We start from the raw sequence: 18752 nt of genomic DNA, 5'->3' as shown, positions 1-18752 counted from the left end.
AAGTGTGCGCGGTTCAAATCCCCAAACACTGCCTTAAAATGGATCCAAAGGCGACCTGCAAATGCGGTCGGATGCTCTCCCTTCTTTTGCCTACAGCGGTTTAAACCTTCTACTGGGTCTCCCTTGTTGTACCCGATTGCATCTAAAATGGCCGTTTTAATCTCCTGTAGGGTTCTTCCTCCTACATTCTGGGATTCTGGCAAAGCTGAGCTGACGGACTGGTCAAGGCTCATGACTATAAGCTTAGCTTCCTCCCTTTCGTCTAGACCGTACATAACCTTTTGTTGTACTCTCTCAAAGAAATTATGCGGGTCTGCGGTGGGTTCGAATGGATCACTTTTAGCGCAGGCATCTCTCAACTGGGTGATGGATAATGGGGTGGTGTAAACGCAATCGGGCTCCTCCCGATCCGATGACTTGCGCAGTGTGGTGACCGGATTCATGGGGATGCGTGCTGCCTGTGCAGTCGGTGGTGCGGGTGATTTCCTTTTCAGGGCATGGGGGGCTCTATTGTGATTTTCTATGTTCTCCACATGTCTCTGGGCGGTTTCATTTAGTTCTTGCCAATTGGGGGCACCTTCCTCATCCATATTTTGTCCAAAAGTATCCCTAAATCCATTTTGCACTGAAAGTAGTGACTGCAACTTCTCTATTTGTTGTCTACATTTCGCATGATCTACTGTGCCCTGCTTTTGTTCTGTAGTGGAGCTATGGGTAAAGTTGCCTTTAAAACCACGCATTGACTCGTAAACTGTGCTACCTGCTGTTCTGTCTCTTCTCGTACCAAGACTGCGCGCTGTGTATCGTGGTAGGCTTTATCGTACTGGGTCTGAAAGCTGCTAAGGTGAACTAAACAAGATTGGTGTGCCCGTTTGACACCAGCCATCTCTTTATCTTTAGCTGCCAACTGATCCCGGAGTTGTTCAATAATCTTTTCGTTTTCACTATTGTTTCCCTCATTCTTCTCTTCTTTCTCAACTAGCTGCCTGCGGAGCGTCCTCACGACCTCCTCTATGCCTCGCAACTGTGCCAAACAGGCCACTATTGCCATCGGCTTTCACACTTACGCTGCATTTTTCTTGTGCACCTCGGTTAGGTTGTCCCACCAAGTTTGTCCTACGCTTCCTGGACCTGACTCTTCATTTGAACAAAAATCAGACCAAAGACCATCCTTTCCCCTTCAAATACTTCCTCAACTCTTCTTCCCATATGGAGCACTGCTCTGCTCTGTTGGCCGCTGCGACCTCGGGTTCCTGTGGGTTCATTATACATTCCATCGCTTTTGTGGCCATTGCTTCAAATATCTCTTTTCCTACCGTTAATCTCTGTTTCCTATTGTTAATTTATGACAGGGGGATAAGGTGGCGATTTGAACTGCGAGTATGGCCTAAGCTATTTTCTGGTTCACAATTCCCTCGATAGTTTTGACACAATCTAACGAGTTTACCTTATATCCCTGTTAGTACGCATGCTGGTTAGTGCACACTTCCGAAATTCAGGGATTTGGTCGATATGGGCTTGCACTTGTGGTTCTTTCTCTTTCACGCAATTGAATTTCAAAGTTTGTGGGTTCTCTCGGAGTGACAAAATCACTTCTAATTCGAGTCCTGTCAGAGTCGCCAATAATGTTGCCAATTAGTAATGATGCTCTTTAGAGTCGCCAGGTATCAAATGATACCACCACAAGGCTTTACCAGATATCGATCAAAGGACCACACAACCAGTTAGTCAGTTCAAGTTCAAAGGTGGTTTTATTTACACACAAGGGTTACTTCAACATGCAACACAAAAGACTACAAGTTAAACTACACCTAACAACTACAATAACCTATACTTAACATCAGGGCAACCGGCTCTATGCAGATGGACAAGGCCTTTGTCCAGATCTTGCGTGGCTGGGTGGAGGAAGTGGCTCTGTTTCTGCTGGGCTCATCCGTCTGGTAGCGATCGTTGGTTTTGAACTTGTCTGTCTGGTCGTTACGCTGCATTTGGGTTGGCAGAGGCCGGATCCAAGAGAGCCCGAGCACATGGCTGTATCTCTTCTTATCCCTCTGGGATTTTGCGCGCTTTGGTGCGGTCCTTAACTTTGACCCAATAATTCGACAGGCTTCGATCACTGCCTTCGATTTTGGCCAATAAAGGGGCGGGTGCCTTGATGGCTGGGCATGTCCTTAGCAGTCATTGACCTTGGCTGTTTGGGCTCCCTGAGTAAAGGCAGTGGCACCGATTAGTCTGCATCTGTATCGGTTACCTGAGTACAGTTCTTTTGTTCTGGGGGAATGGGCCATTGGAATGCAAACGAGCGGGGTTTCGACCGCGTCTAGCTATCTGGGTTGCAAATACACACACAAGCTCTGAGTCTGTCTGAGTCCTGAGTTGGCCATAATTCCCATGGTCCTTTGCAGGTGGCCATCTAAGATGGCTACAGGGTGCAAGGGCACAATGGAAGGTTTGGGATAGGGAAGAGGAGAGGAGAGGTTAAATTACAAAGATGACATTTATTTTTATTTTAGATTTCCAGCTATTTCAATATTTTGCTTTTATTCTGAGGGCGCATCACCAATGGGTAGAGGCTCTAAGGGTGTATCACCAATCGTTGGGGGAATCAGAGGGTTAGGGGCTCAAGGGGCTTGAGCAACAGTGGGTCATTCTGAAAGGGACACAGAGGAGCAGTGGCATTTGCTTGTAGGTCGACTGGTTGGCACACACAAGGAAGATAGAGGCCAATTAGCATGGAACTGGTTCCCTCAGTCTTCAAGGCCCCCATGAGGAGGGGCAATGCAGAGGGAGAGTGGACTGGGAACCAGCTCCTCCACAGGATCAGGAGGACCAGGAAGAGAGCATAAATATGTGGGGAGTGTATTCTAGGGCTTGGGGCTTCTCAGGAGTATTATAAAGCAGAACTTGATATCGAACAGCAAAAGGAGATGTTGGCCGGAATTCTCGGGTCATTTACGGCAGCGGGATTTTCCAGTCCTGCTGATGACACACCCCTGCTGCAGGTTTCCCAGCAGTGGGAGGTGCGTTCAATGGGAAACCCCATTGATATGGCTGAACCAGAAGACCCTGCTGCAGGCCAATGGCGGACCACCTCTGCCATTGCGAAACACACAGCGGGTGGCGTGGAAATTCCTGCCCGTTATGGAAGATGATCAAAAACGGGGTCAAAGGAGTGAATTTTAAGGAGTGTCTTAAAGCAGAAAATTGAGGAGGATAGACAGAAATGTGTAGGGAGGGTATTACTGAGCTTAGGGCCCAGGCAATTGAAGGCATGGTCACCAATGCTGAGGCAATTCAATTGGGAATTCACAAGAGGGCAGAATTAGGGGAAGACAAATATCTTGCAGGATCGTGGGACTGGCAGAGGATACCGAGGTGGGGAGGAACCCGACTGATGCTATTCAAGCATGAAATGGCTATGGGGACTCTTTGGATGAGGGAAGAGGAATATCACCATCCGAAATATTCAGGCCATGGAGCCAGTGGCTCTGCAATGGAGATTTGAGTGGGAATCACAAGCATTGGGTGGAATTGTCCAACCTCGCCTGTGGCTGGTATTCTCCGGTCCCGCTGAGCGCCAAATTCTCCGCGCTTTCTGGCAGTGGTTGTGGGGCGAACAAGGTTGGTGAATCCCGGCCATTGGCTTCAGTCTTCTCATGATTTAATTGAAGGGAATTTCTGCTCATCCAGTACTGGATGTCAAATAAGCATGCTGATAATTTAGTAGCAGTGAAGGAGTTGGGAGAGGTGTTGGTGAGGTGGAGCTGTCGTCAGTGTACATGTGAAAGCGTTCAGATAATATCGTTGAGGGGCAGTTTGCAAATGAGAAATGAAAGGCAAATAGCAGCCTCAGGCATTGTTGCATGTGCCTAGTTGCCCCCGCCCCCCTTACCTCATCACTTACTGAGGCTTCGCAGCCGCTCGATATTCTATGCCTCTTTATCTGTTATTGTTGCAACGTGATGGTGACAAGGCCTGAGGCCTAATGCCAAATCCACCTCGGATGTCATCATTCAGGTAGAATGATTGTTTCATGGGAGCCTAGTGTTCCCAAAGATGGACACAACCAAATTTCTCGGCAGTATTGTTTGCTCAGCATTGCCATATTTCTACTTTGCTCCTTTGGAATATGTTAACTATGTCGCGAGTATAAGGAATACAACTGTCAACAGTTAATGTTTTATTTAAATTAGAATTAATATATTTTTTCTTGTGTTTAGGCTGAATAATACTTCTACACTTGATTTTGGGATGATGGGCTCTTATCTGGAGGAAACTGGAATTGTAATACTCAGTGATGTGCTAAAAGATTCTAATTGCACATTAAAAGCTTTAGAGTAAGTTGAAAATATATATTATTTATCCACAATACACAAACCCACTCATTCCCTCCATCTGCTTTGATAGCACTGAAACCCCATTAAGTCCATGCCAGGCTTTTCTTAACATATATATTTGTAACAATTGCATATTTACTTTCAAATAGGAAAGAATTACGAGCATAGTGCATCTTTGCTTCGTGTCACATTAAGACATTCTTATAACACACTCCAATGCTGTCATTTCTAGATTTTACAGAGTGAGACAACCTTTATTTTAACTATGTATTTATCAAACCTGTTCAATTTGTTGAATTTTGTTTCCCTCAAAGCAAGCAAATTATCAAAAATGTGCACGGGACAATATATTGGAGTGGAAATTAATGTTTGTTTCACACAATATCCATGTTCCAAATGAATGCCATAAAGTAAAATTTTGTTGTGTAATGTCATACACTCGAAAAAACCATGGAAGTGCACCTGATGCCATTTTGGGCGTGGTGATTGTCCCTTTAAGGACAACACAGCAGATTAAGGCATAGGGGAATAATTTGGGACTCAGAACGGGGAATTACTCCAAAGGGTGGAGCCCTCAGGCAAGGGACATGTAGGGAGCAAGGTGCAGCCATGTAGCTGCTGAACAATTCTTATTAATAAATCCTTTTTGTGTTCATTAATGAGTGCCGGTGTGCACCTGGAATATCACCGCCTGAAGTTGCCCAGGAAAACGTGGTGGAAATAGTTGTCAAAGAAACCTCACAAAAAGGCCTTTAAAGTGTCTATTTATACTTCCAGGGTCCTTGAGGCCAAAGTTTTGAATATTTTGGCAAGTGTACGAGATACCTTTGCAGAGGAGTTTGTGGAGGTCATGAATTGCTTCAATGGATTGGATTGTTAATTGCAGACTCCCTGATCAGGTGGAAGTAGAGTGCCAAATAAGGCAGCAAAGATCAACACAAACTGGCAATCTTCCCAAAGAAACCATTTTTCTCATCATTCCTTTGATGATTATGCCAGTGCAGCTTTTCCCACCTGTTGGAATTGTCAGCTGCATCCCCCTAACCCCTCCCTCAACGGTTGATATTTGTTTAGCAGGTAAAGTAAAATGGGGAATAATGGAGAGCCAAATCCACTCTGCCTGACTTTTTCACTTCATCGATGATGAATTTCATTCCCGGTGAGAGTTGATCAACACTCTTTAGCTTCGTGTTTTTGGCTCAGTATGCAAAATCGTTGCCAGATGTTTTGTAACTTCTTTCTTCTGCTTCCGTTTTCATAATCATCAATCTCAGTGTGGATACCAGTAACATGCTGTTACAAAATAACATTATTAAATCAATGCCACTTCATCAGCTTCACAAACACAAGCAAACATTGTGGGTCAAATAGTTTCTAACACGTTCCTACCAAATAATTCTATCACCATCCAAATTCTGAAGCATTCCATCTTAGTATGGAGAGTTCTCGTCTTAATTCTCTTGCAAGTGCACTTAGAATTTTTTTTTCTCTAAAGGTTGGCCAAGAATTGTCTGACACAGAAGAACTATGAAGAAATTGCCTCTGCCATCAGAATCAATCACACTCTGACCCATCTGGATCTAAGTTCCAATGTTATTCAAGACTCTGGAATGAATGCATTATCTCTGGCATTGATGGACAAAAGTTGCTCAATACAATCATTGCTGTAAGCAAAGATTTATAAAGTATAGCTTTACATATTAGTATAGTTATACATTTCACTTCACAGTATTTGAAGGGGCATTCTTACAGTAAGTGCCATGTTATTGTGTGTTATATTAATGTTGCATACGGTGGTATTTTTGTTGGTATGTGATCCCCTGGTGAAAACACAGAGGTAGAACAGTAACAATAACATGCATTTATGTAGCACCCATAATGTCAGCCGTCTGCAGCACAGAAAAGGCCCTTCGGCCCATCGCGCCTGCGCAGGTTAAAAACAACCACCTAACGATTCTAACCCCATTTTCCAGCACTTCGCCCATAGCCTTGTATGCCTTGTCATTGCAAGTGCACATCTAAATACTTCTTAAATGTTATGAGGGTCTCTGCCTCCATCATCCTTTCAGGCAGTGACTTCCAGACTCCCACCACACTCTGGGTGAAAAAGCTTTTCCTTACATCCCCTCTATACCTCCTGTCCCTCACCTTAAATCAATGCTCCCTGGTCATTGACCCCTCCACTAAGGGGAAAAGTTTTTTCATCTCTACTCTATCTATGCCCCTCATAATTTTATACATCTCAATCACGCCCCCCCCCCCCCCCTCAGTCACCTTTGCTCCAAGGAAAACAATCCAAGTTTATCCAATCTCACTTCATAATTAAAACTATCTAGCCCAGGCAACATCCTGGTAAATCTCCTCTGCACCCTTTCAAGTGCTTTCTCTTCCCTGCCATATTGTGCATTCCAGAATTGCACACAGTACTCGAGCTGTGTCCGAACCAACATTTTACACATCTCCAGCCTAACCTCCATGTTCTTAAACTCTATGCCTCAGCTAATAAAGGCAAGTATGCCTATGCCTTCTTAACCACTGTATCCACCTGCTCTGCTACCTTAAGAGACCAGTGTACAGGCACACCAAGATCCCGCTGATCCTCAGTGCTTCCCAGGATGCTGCCATTTATCATGTATTCCATTGCCCTGTTGTCCTGCCCAAGTGTATCTCCTCACACTTATCCAGATTGAATTCCATTTGCCACTGATCAGCCATCTATATTCTCCTGTAATCTAAGGTTATCCTCCTCACTATTTACCACCCCACCAATTTCCGTATCATCCACAAACTTACTGATCAACTCTCTTACATTCATATCTAAATTATTTATATAAACCACAAACAGCAAGGGCCCCAACACATCCCGGCAGGAATCCACTGGACACACAGTTCCAGTAAGAAAAACATCCCACACCCATCACCCTCTGCTTCCTGCCACTCAGCCAATTCAGGATCCAATTTGCCAAAATTCCTTGGATCCCATTGTCTCTTATCTTTGCAATGAGTCTCCCATGTGGGACTGTTATGGGCCAGGGTTTAGAGAACCCCAAAGTGTATCATGGAGTTCACCTGACCCACAACTTTTCATAGATTGTGGTATGGGGAGCACACGGCCAACTCTACAGGTGTGGTACAGCAGAAAATGGAAAAGTATTTTTTAAAAGCAAAACAATGTTTATTCTATGAACTCAAGTTAACCTTTTTAAAACATACAGTGAACATCTTAGCAACCATTAATTCAAATAAAACCCCAAAGACTACAACACTAAGTAATCCTTTAAGCTTTCCTTTGAACATCCATACGAATTAAAAACAAAACCTTTAACAGAAGCACATCAGATTAAATTCACTACTGAAAACATTTATAATTCTGAATTCACCAAATGATCGAGAGATAGTCTTTTCATGGCAGAGAGATTAACAGTACACCTGCTCTGTCCGGCTTCAGCTCCAACATTGTAAATGAAACTAAAACACACCCTGCAGCAAACAGCTTAAAACAAAAGTAAAAAGCTGACAGACAGCCCAGCTCCACCACTCTCTGACATCACTGCAGTAGTAAACACCCATTTCTTAAAGGTATTCTCACTACAGATATTTATGTACATACCCATTTATAAACACCCATTTCTAAAAGGTACTCCCACATGACACCTCCCCCCAAGAAAAAAAAACCCATCAACTTCAAGATGGTTTCATTTTTCACCTTTTCACTATCCTTTAAGAAATACACACAGTAAATATACTTTTTTGTTTAAAAAAAAACAACACGCGCAAACAGGTACAATAATATAGTCCATTTCTGTTCTTCCTCCAACTGAAATCCTTCCTGATTGACAGTCTCTTTGAACAAGAAGGTCTCTGCACGATCCGTCCATTTCTCTACGCCTCGACATTTCTCTTTAAAGTCAGATACTTTAGTTCAATTTGATTGCAGAGTCCCTTGTAATTCTCCAACACAGGAGCATTGGTTATCACACCTTCCAGGCAGTCAAGTGCCTGTTGAAAGTTCGCTGTCCACTGAAATTATCGATGTTTCTTTAGTGAGTCTATCAGTGGAGCAAACATGTGACAAAAACTTTTCACAAATGTTCGATCAAATCCACTCATGCCAAGAAATCACATTATGTCTCTTCATTTTGAAGGTATCGGAAACTCCTCAATAACTGTTGGTTTCACATCCTGTGTGACCATTCGATCCTGTCCGATTGTATGGCCAATGAAAGTGACTTGGGCTTTTCCAAATTCACTTTTGGCTAGGTTTATCACCAAACCCACCTCCTGAAGTCGATCGAATAACTCCATCAGATGTTTTAAATGTTCTTTCCATGTCTGGCTGAAAATTACCAGATCGTCGATGTATACCGCACAATTCGTAATCCTGAAGCAACTTTGTTAGTTAACCGTTGAAATGTGGCTGGGGCGTTTTTCATGCCAAATGGCATAACTTTGAATTGGTATATACCATCTGGAGTCACAAAAGCTGAAATCTCCTTCGCCCTTTTGGATAAAGGTACCTGCCAGTAACCTTTAAGTAAATCCAGTTTGGAAATAAAAGCTGATTGTCCCACTTTCTCAATGCAATCCTCCAAACGTGGGATAGGATAAGAGTCCATTCTTCTAACTGCATTAACCTTTCTATAGTCCACACACAACCGTTGGGTACCATCTGGTTTAGGTACCATCACTATGGGTGAGCTCCATTAGCTGCAACCCACTTCAATTATGCCATTTTTAAGTATACTCTCAATCTTTTTGTTAACCTGCGCCAATTTTAAAGGGTTAAGTCTATATGGATGTTGTTTGATTGGAACAGCATTTCCCACATTTACATCATGTATAGGCATTTTAGTACTTCCCAATTTATCTCCACAAACTTGCCCACGTGATATCAATAACTCTTTCAGGTCAGTCCGTTTTTCCTCTGGAAGGTAATTCGACAATTTATCCCAATTTTTAAGAACATCCTCATTTTCCAGTTTAATTTGAGGTATGTCAAATTCACAGTCATCTGGATTTGGTTCGTCACTTTGAGTTAGAATCATTAAAAGCTCCTTCTTTTTCTCTCCTTCCCTTTCAAAGTATCTTTTAAGCATAGTCACATGACACACTCGGTGAGTCTTCCTTCTATCTGGTGTTTTTACCACATTATTCACCTCACTTAATTTCCTTTCAATCTTATACGGTCCACAAAACCTTGCTTTTAAAGGTTCACATACCATTGGTAACAATACTAAAACTTTATCTCCACTGGCAAAACTACGAACTTTGGATTTCTTGTCCGCTACCCGTTTCATCACATTTTGTGCAACTTTTAAATGATGTCTCGCCAATTCACCTGCTCTATTTAATCGTTCCCTAAAATTTGACATGTAATCCAATAATGTAATTTCCGATTTCTCACTCACCAATCTTTCCTTAATCAATTTAAGTGGTCCTCTTACCTCATGACCAAAAATTAGTTCAAAAGGACTAAATTTGGTTGACTCATTAGGTGCACCCCTAATTGCAAACAGTACGAATGGAATTCCTTTATCCCAATCCGCTGGAGAATCGTGACAATAAGCCCTCAACATTGTCATTAATGTCTGATGCCACCTTTCTAACGCTCCCTGCGATTCTGGACGATACTCAGTTGATTTAAATTGTTTTATTCCTAAGTTATCCATAACTTCTTTGAATAATCGTGAGGTAAAATTTGATCCTTGATCCGATTGTATTTCTGTGGGTAGTCCATATCTAGTGAAGAATTTAAGTAGCTCCTCCACAATCTTTTTAGCTGTCATGTTACGTACTGGAATGCCTCTGGAATCCTAGTAGACATATCCATTATCGTCAAACGATATTGATTCCCACTTTTTGTTTCAGGAAGTGGTCTTACGCAATCAATTAAGACCCTTATAAAAGGTTCCTCAAATGCTGGAATGGGTATTAAGGTTTTATCACTGCTCACGTTTTCCCTATCACTTGACATGTGTGACATGATTGACAAACTTTAACGACATCTTTACGTAATCCAGGCCAATAAAAATGTTTCTGGATTTTAGCTTGAGTTTTCCTTATTCCCAAATGACCTCCCACTGGTACCTCATGTGCAACTTGCAACACCTCCTTTCTATACCCTAACGGCAATACTACTTGATGAACTTCTGCCCACTTTTCATCCGCCTGCATATGTAAAGGTCTCTATTTTCTCATCAAGACATCACTTTTACGGTAATAACACTCTGGTATACACGCAGAATCATCTTCCATGTATGTTTTCTGATACATCCTTTTTATTTCTACATCTTTCTGTTGTAACTCCGCCAATTTTCCTGAACTAAAAATATCCGCCTCATCCTCCACCTGTTCTTGTTCTTTTTCAACCATCTGATCAAAAATCGTTTCTGATAATTGCATTTCAACTTCATCATCCCTCTTTGATTTCTCCTCTTGTCTTAACCTGTGACTTTGCGACCTTGTTACTACACAATTCGGAAAAATCCCAGGATATTTGTCCTTCAACACTTCAGTTGTCTGATTCTCCCCTGGCTTATCAACCACAGTAGGCATCACTCCCACCTGCGATCCAGCTATATCATTACCCAAGATAAACTGTATTCCTGGACAAGATAGTTTCTCTATTATTCCTACTACTTCACCACTCTTCACTGGACTTTCCAACCTTACCATATATAATTGAACACTACTCCTCTCACCCTGAATTCCACATATTACCACCTTTTCTGGCAACATTCTTCCCAAACTACATAACTCCTCATCTCTTACCATTAAAGATTGACTAGCTCCCGTATTTCTTAAAATTGTGATCTTTACCTGCTCCTCCTGATACATATGAGTAAACTTTACCCACACAAGTAAATTCTTCAAAGAGATCTGGCACCTTCTTATCAATCACCTCTTGATCAGGCTGTACAATCTTTTGCACCTCCTTCACTTCACTTAGGCTTTCCTTTCTAACTTTAACAAACCCTACTGTCTTATCCTGTTTTACCACATCAGCCTTCCCAGCCTTTTCTTCAACCACCAACACTGACTTTACATGGCCTAGTTTATTACAGTGAAAGCATTTGCAACTTTTCATTTCTTTTCCACCCTCCTGGATATCTTTTTAAATCTGAGATACACTCTCCTTATTATCTCCCATCAGATCCCCTTTACCTTTATCACTTGAGTATTTCTCACGTCCCCAGTTTCTATCCCTCACAGGCTGAAACTGATGTCGGAAACCAAGCTTTGATTTATGAACTAATTCATAATCATCTGCCATTTCTGCTGCTAACCTCGCACTAGGCTTCAGGCACTAGTTCATATGCACCTAAGATGAATTTTTTCACCTCCTCATACGTCCCAGATACCTCCTCCGGCAGTGATGCAAACATCTCACTTGCCCTACTTACCAGCTTTGTTTGAATCACTAGTACCCACATGTCATGTGGCCATTTCATTTGTTTAGCTACCTTCTCAAATGAAATGAAAAAGGCTTCCACTTCCTTCTCGTCAAACCTTGGCAATGCTTGGACATATTTAAATAGATCCTCACCAAGCCTTCGGCTATGACGCTCTTTCTCACTATCCTCATCACTATCATCCAACTGTACGTTTCCCTTTATGCCTGCCAATTTAAACAGACTGTCATGTTTCATGGCCAATTTCAGAAGTTCAAACTCTCTCTCTTTATCTTTTTCCCTGATCTGTGTCTCCCTTTCCCTTTCTTTTTCCTCTCTATCTCTTTCGTAGTCAAGCTGCTTTAATTCTTTCTCATGTTCCATTTGTTTAATTTGCAACTGATTTTTTGCCATTTCCAATGAGTCAAACTGTATCTCAGGCAACTTTAGATGCTTAGCCACTGCCATAATTACCTCATCTTTTCGCATTTTGTCAGGTAATGTTAACTGCAATGTTTAAGCCAAATTTAACAGTCTCCTTTTAGTCTCTGTCCGTAACGTACTGCGTGTGACCGTCTCCAGCCCCCAAAACTTGGAGCCTCTGAAAGAGTCATTATCCACAACATACTCCCCACTTAAACTAGAATACCACACCTGAAAAGCACCCACAATATGCTCACCCCTCACTGTCTTTAAGTTCACTAAACTAATCCAATAGATTTGTTATGGGCCAGGTTTTAGAGAACCCCAAAGTGTATCATGGAGTTCATCTGACCCACAACTTTTAATAGATTGTGGTATGGGGAGCACACGGCCCACTCTACAGGTGTGGTACAGCAAAAATGGAAAAGTACTTTTTAAAAGCAAAACAATGTTTATTCTATGAACTCAAGTTAAACTTTTTAAAGCATACAGTGAACATCTTAGCAACCATTAATTCAAATACAACCCCCGAAGACTACAACACTAAGTAATCCTTTAAGCTTTCCTTTGAACATCCATACGTCTTAAAAACAAAACCTTTCACAGAAGCACATCAGGTTAAAGTCACTATTGAAAACATTTATAATTCTGAATTCACCAAATGACCAAGAGATAGTCTCTTCATGGCAGAGAAATCAACAGTAAACCTGCTCTGTCTGGCTTCAGCTCCAACACTGAAAACGAAACTAAAACACACCCTGCAGCAAACAGCCTAAAACGAAAGTAAAAATCTGATAGGCAGCCCAGCTGCACCCACTCTCTGATATCACTGCAGTAGTAAACACCCATTTCTTAAAGGTACTCTCACTGCAGAGATTTATATACATACCCATTCATAAACACCCATTTCTTAAAGGTACTCCCACATGACATGGACCTTATCAAGAGCCTTGCTGAAGTCCAAGTCCACTACGTCAAATACGATTCACTCACCTACACGCGTGGTCACCTCTTTGAAAAGTTCAACCAAATTGCTCAGACATGACCTCCCCTTAACAAAACCATGCTGACTGTTCTTGATTAATCCCTGCTTCTCCAAATGCAAATTAATTCTGTCTCTCAGAATTGCTTCCAATAGGGCAGCATGGCGGCACAGTGGCTAGCACTGCTGCCTCACGGCGCCGAGGTCCCAGGTTCGATAAGGGCTCTGGGTCACTGTCCTTGTGGAGTTTGCACATTCTCCCCGCGTTTGCGGGGGTTTCACTCCCACAACTCAAAGATGTGCAGGGTAGGTGGATTGGCCTCGCTAAATTGCCCCTTAAGTGGAAAAAATGAATTGGGCACTCTAAATTTTAAAAAATGAATTGCTTCCAATAGTTTCCCCACCACCGAGGTTCAGCTGACTGGTCTGTGGTTTCCTGGCTTATCCCTTCCTCCCTTCTTGAATAATGACACCACATTGGCTATCCTCAAGTCCTCCAGCACCTCTACTGTGGCCAGAGAGGAATTGAAAATTATTGCCAGCGCCCTGCAATTTCCTCCCTTGTCTCACAGAACAGCCTGGGATACATTTCATCTGGCTCTGGAAATTTGTCTATTTTTAAGCCTGCCAAACCACTCAGAACCTCCTTCCTGTGTTAATCTCTTAAATTTTATCACAGTCCTTCTCCCTGATTTCTATACCCACATCTTCCTTCTCACGAGTGAGCACCAACACAAAGTATTCATTTAGAATCCCACAGACATCCTCTGGCTCCACACACAAATTACCACTGTGGTCCTTAATGGGGCTCTACTCTTTCCCTAGTTACCCTGTTACCTTTAATGTACTTGTAAAACAACTTAGAGTTTTCCTTTATTTTACCTGCCAGTATCCTTTCATGTTCCTTTTTTCATAGAATCATAGAAACCCTACAGTGCAGAAGGAGGCCAGGAGGGGCAGCACGGTAGCACAGTGGTTAGCACAGTTGCTTCACAGCTCCAGGGTTCCAGGTTTGATTCCGGCTTGGTCCACTGTCTGTGCGGAGTCTGCACGTTCTCCCCGTGTCTGCGTGGGTTTCCTCTCGGATCTCCGGTTTCCTCCCACAGTCCAAAGATGTACAGGTTCATAGAATCATAGAATTTACAGTGCAGAAGGAGGCCATTCGGCCCATCGAGTCTGCACCGGCTCTTGGAAAGAGCACCCTACCCAAGGTCCACACCTCCACCCTATCCCCATAACCCAGTAACCCCACCCAACACTAAGGGCAATTTTGGACACTACGGGCAATTTAGCATGGCCAATCCACCTAACCCGCACATCTTTGGACTGTGGGAGGAAACTGGAGCACCCGAAGGAAACCCACGCACACACGGGGAGAATGTGCAGACTCTGCACAGACAGTGACCCAAGCCGGGAATCGAACCTGGGACCCTGGAGCTAAGAAGCAATTGTGCTATCCACAATGCTACCGTGCTGCCCAAAGGTTGGGTGGATTGGCCATTATAAATTGCCCTTAGTGTCCAAAAGGATTAGGAGGGGTTACTGGGTTATGGGTGAAAGTGGGGGCTTAAGTGGGGTGCTCTTTCCAAGGGCATGTGCTGACGATGGGCCGATTGGCCTCCTTCTGCACTATAAATTCTATGACATTCAGCCTATCGAGCCTGCACTGACCCTCTGAAAGAGCCCCATCCTATCCCCATATTCCAGTAACCCCATCTAACCTTTCTTGATACTAAGAGCAATTTAGCTCGGCCAATCCACCTAACCTGCACATCTTTGGACTGTGGGAGGAGACCGGAACACCCGGAGGAAAACCACGTAGACACGGGGAGAAAGTGCAAACGCCACACAGACAGTCACCCGAGGCCGGAATTGAACTCAGGTCCCTGGTAATCACTGTGACACCATGCTCTCCTAATTTCCTTTTTAAGTTCCTTCTTGCACATTCTATGTGCCTCTAGGGCTTCTGCTGTTTTGAGCCCTCAATATCTGCCTCTCTTTTTCTCCTTATCCAATGCTGGCTATCACTCAACACCCAGTGTTCACTGGATTTGTTGGTCCCATCCTTTTTCTTGATTGGAACATGTTGGCCCTGTACTCTCCCCATTTCCTTCTTGAATGCGTCCCACTGTTCTGTCACAGATGCAGCCATACATTCATCTGGACTAACCTCCTATTTAATAATAATAATCATGATCTTTATTGTCACAAGTAGGCTTACATTGACACTGCAATGAAGTTACTGTGAAAAGCCCCGAGTCGCCACATTCCGGCGCCTGTTCGTGTACACAGAGGGAGAATTCAGAATGTCCAAATGACCGAACAACACGTCTTTCAGGATTTGTGGGAGGAAACTGGAGCATCCAGAGGAAACCCACGCCGACACGGGGAGAACGTGCAGACTCCGCATGCACAGTGACCAAGCCGGGAATCGAACCTGGGCCCCTGGCGCTGTGAAGCAACAGTGCTAACCACTGTGCTACCGTGCCACCCATATTTGTATACTCACTGGCATGTAAAACATGGGAGCAATTCAGAGATTACTTCCTTCTGGGTCCTGTTGTTTAATCTAATTGCATCTCCTTAAATTCTGCTTGCAGAAACTCATCCCTTTTACTGCCTCTTTCATAGGTACCATGTGTATCACGTAATGTGTACCACAGTATCTGTCTATTTGCCCTCCCCCTTCAGTGTGCCCTGCAGCCGTTCAGTGACATCCCTGACCCTGGAACCAGGGAGGCAACATACCATCCTGGAGTCTCTTTTGCAGCCACAGAAATGCAAGGCTTTTCCCCTTATAATTTAAACCTTTACCACTATAGCCCTGATGTTCTTCTTCCTTCCCTCTTGTGCAGCAAACCTTTCGTGATGCCATGACGTTGACTGCCACTGCTTTCCCCTGTACAGTCATCTCCCCCAACAGTATCCAAAACGGTATATCTGTTAGAAAAGGGGATGACCACAGGGGACCCCTGCAATATCTGCCTCCCTCTACACTGCCTGGTGATCACCCATGCCCTTACTGCGTGTTCAATGCTCACCTGCAATGTGACCACCTCACTGAACTTGCTATTCCGACTTGCTCAGCATCGTGGATGTTCCACAGCGAATCCACCCTCAGCCTCAGCTCTGAAATTTGGTTAACCAGTAGTTGGACAGACTTCCTGCCCACGTGGTCACCAGGGACAACTGAGGCCTCCATGATTTGCCATCTAGCACAGGAGGTGCATATCACAGGTGCAAGCTCTCCTGCCATACTACCATTAGGCCCCTTATTTACTTCCTTTTTAACAAAACATTATGCTATGTAAGAATCCTATTTACTTATTCCACTTACATTGACTTTACTTCCCTTACCCGACTTTGTTTACTTATATTATTTTATTATATTGGATTGAATTGGATTGGTTTATTGTCACGTGTGCCGAGGTACAATGCAAAGTATTGTTCTGCATGCAGCTCAGACAGATCATTCTGTACATAAAAAGAAAATACATAATAGGGCAAACATAAAATACACAATGTAAATACATCGACACAGGCATCGGGTGAAGCATACAGGAGTGTAGTACTACTCGGTAGAGAAGATGTGTGAAGAGATCTGATCAGTCCATAAGAGGGTCGTTTAAGAATCTTGGAACAGCGGGGAAGGAGCTATTTTTGAATCTGTTAGTGCGTGTTCTCAGACTCAGATCCCCTGCCCGATGAAAGAAGTTGGAAGAGTGAGTAAGCCGGGTGGGAAAAGTCTTTGATTACGCTGCCCGCTTTCCCAAGGCAGTGGGAGGTGCAGACAGAGTCAATGGATGGGAGACGGGTTAATGTGATGGACTAGGCTGTGTTCATGACTCTCTGTAGTTTATTACAGTCTTGGTCCAAGCAGTTGCCATATCAATGTGTGATTCAGGCAATTAGGATACTTTCTATGGTGACCTGTAAAAGTTGGTAAGAGTCAATGTGGACATGCCAAATTTCCTTATTTTCCTGAAGAAGTATAGGTGCTGACCCGACTTTCAATTATTTGTGCTATTTGTCAGTTAAGCACTTCTTCCAAAAAAATCCCAACTTTTTAAACTCACTGTGACGCTGACTGCAAAGTCAGTGAGAACAAGAATCTGCCCTTGGTGTTTATGAAGCTCAGCTACACATTGTATAGAATAGTTACAGAAGGCAAACATTTGGTCCATAGGCAAAATCAATTTAGCTAGTATTATGGGCGAGGTGTTTTCAGAACCCCAAAATGTATCATGGAGTTCAAACAACCTCCCCCTTTAATGGATTGTTGCTTTTGAAGCACACGGCTTGTTCCCCAGGTGTGATATTACAATTATGGACACGTGGTTTTTAACATAAAACAATGTTTGTTCCATACACTCAGCTTTACCTTTTAAATAAACATTGGATCCCTTAGCACCCCTTACTTCAAAGATAACCCCAAAAATAATACAACACGAAATAATCCCTCAAAATGTTCCTTCAAACATCCAAAAGGCTTCAAACCTTCAAAACATACATAGACTTTTTACATAGAATTTACAGTGCAGAAGGAGGCCATTCAGCCCATCGAGTCTGCATCGGCTCTTGGAAAGAGCACACTACCCAAGTCCACACCTCCACCCTATCCCCATAACCCAGTGATCCCACCCAGCACTAAGGGCAATTTTGGACACTAAGAGCAATTTAGCTTGGCCAATCCACCTAACCTGCACATCTTTGGACTGTGGGAGGAAACCAAAGCACCCGGAGTAAACCCACGCAGACCCGGGGAGAACGTGCAGACTCTGCACAGACAGTGCCCCAGCGGGGAATCCTGGGACCCTGGAGCTGTGAAGCAATTGTGCTAACCACCATGCTACCGTGCTGCCCTCAGTAACACAACAGGTCACAGAATATATATATTTTCTGTTGGATGGCAGAGAGATATCAGCTTGGTTGACTTCAGCTCCAGCACCTTGCTTTTCTTCCTGTAGCTCTCTGGAAACACACAGACACACACAAGCTGCTTTCTCAAACTGAAACCAAAAGCAGAAGTGAGCTCAGCTCCCCCCCCCCCCTGTGACATCACTTCAGTGATATGATCAGCTTCATCTGTTAAAGGTACATTTCTTCAGCATCCAATTCTTAAAGGCACTCTCACATGACACCTCCCCCCAAGAAAAAAAAATATCCATCAACTTCAAGATGGTTTCATTTTTCACCTTTGCACCATCAATTAAGAAATGTACACAGTAAATAGACCTTTTCATTTAAAAAAAAACATCACACGCAAACAGGTATAATAATATAGACCATTTTTCTTTGTTCTTCTTCCTCCAACCGAAAACCTTCTCTTTGAACAAGGAAGTCTCTGCACGATCCATCCATTCCTCTACTCCTCAGCATTTCCCTTTAGAATCAGATACTTCAGTTCAATCTGACCACAGAGCCCCTTGCAATTCTCCAATACAGGAGCATTGGTTACCACAGCTTTCGGGCAGTCAAATGCCTGTTGAAAGTCCGCTGTTCATTGAAATTTTTTACGTTTCATTAGCAAGTCCATCAGTGGACTAATCACGCCACAAAACCTTTGCACAAATGTTCGATCAAACCCACTCATGCTAAGAAATTGCATTATTTCCCTAC

At 43.3% G+C, this 18752-nt stretch overlaps 1 protein-coding gene across 3 annotated transcripts in view; it reads left to right on the top strand.

Moving 5' to 3' along the window:
• The window catches only part of LOC140389713 (NACHT, LRR and PYD domains-containing protein 3-like), a 124168-nt gene that overhangs the window by 66701 nt on the left and 38715 nt on the right, over positions 1-18752 (top strand). For all 3 annotated transcript variants that reach the window (XM_072474151.1, XM_072474152.1, XM_072474150.1), the window contains 2 exons: positions 4221-4337; positions 5833-6003. In XM_072474151.1, coding sequence (XP_072330252.1) covers positions 4221-4337; positions 5833-6003 — 288 coding nt within the window. The remainder of the gene's footprint in view (positions 1-4220; positions 4338-5832; positions 6004-18752) is intronic.

Source organism: Scyliorhinus torazame, chromosome 14 (genome assembly GCF_047496885.1).
Source record: "Scyliorhinus torazame isolate Kashiwa2021f chromosome 14, sScyTor2.1, whole genome shotgun sequence".
NCBI lineage: Eukaryota > Metazoa > Chordata > Chondrichthyes > Carcharhiniformes > Scyliorhinidae > Scyliorhinus > Scyliorhinus torazame.
The sequence above is the reverse complement of the archived record's forward strand: the minus strand, read 5'-3'. Positions and strand labels throughout refer to the sequence as shown.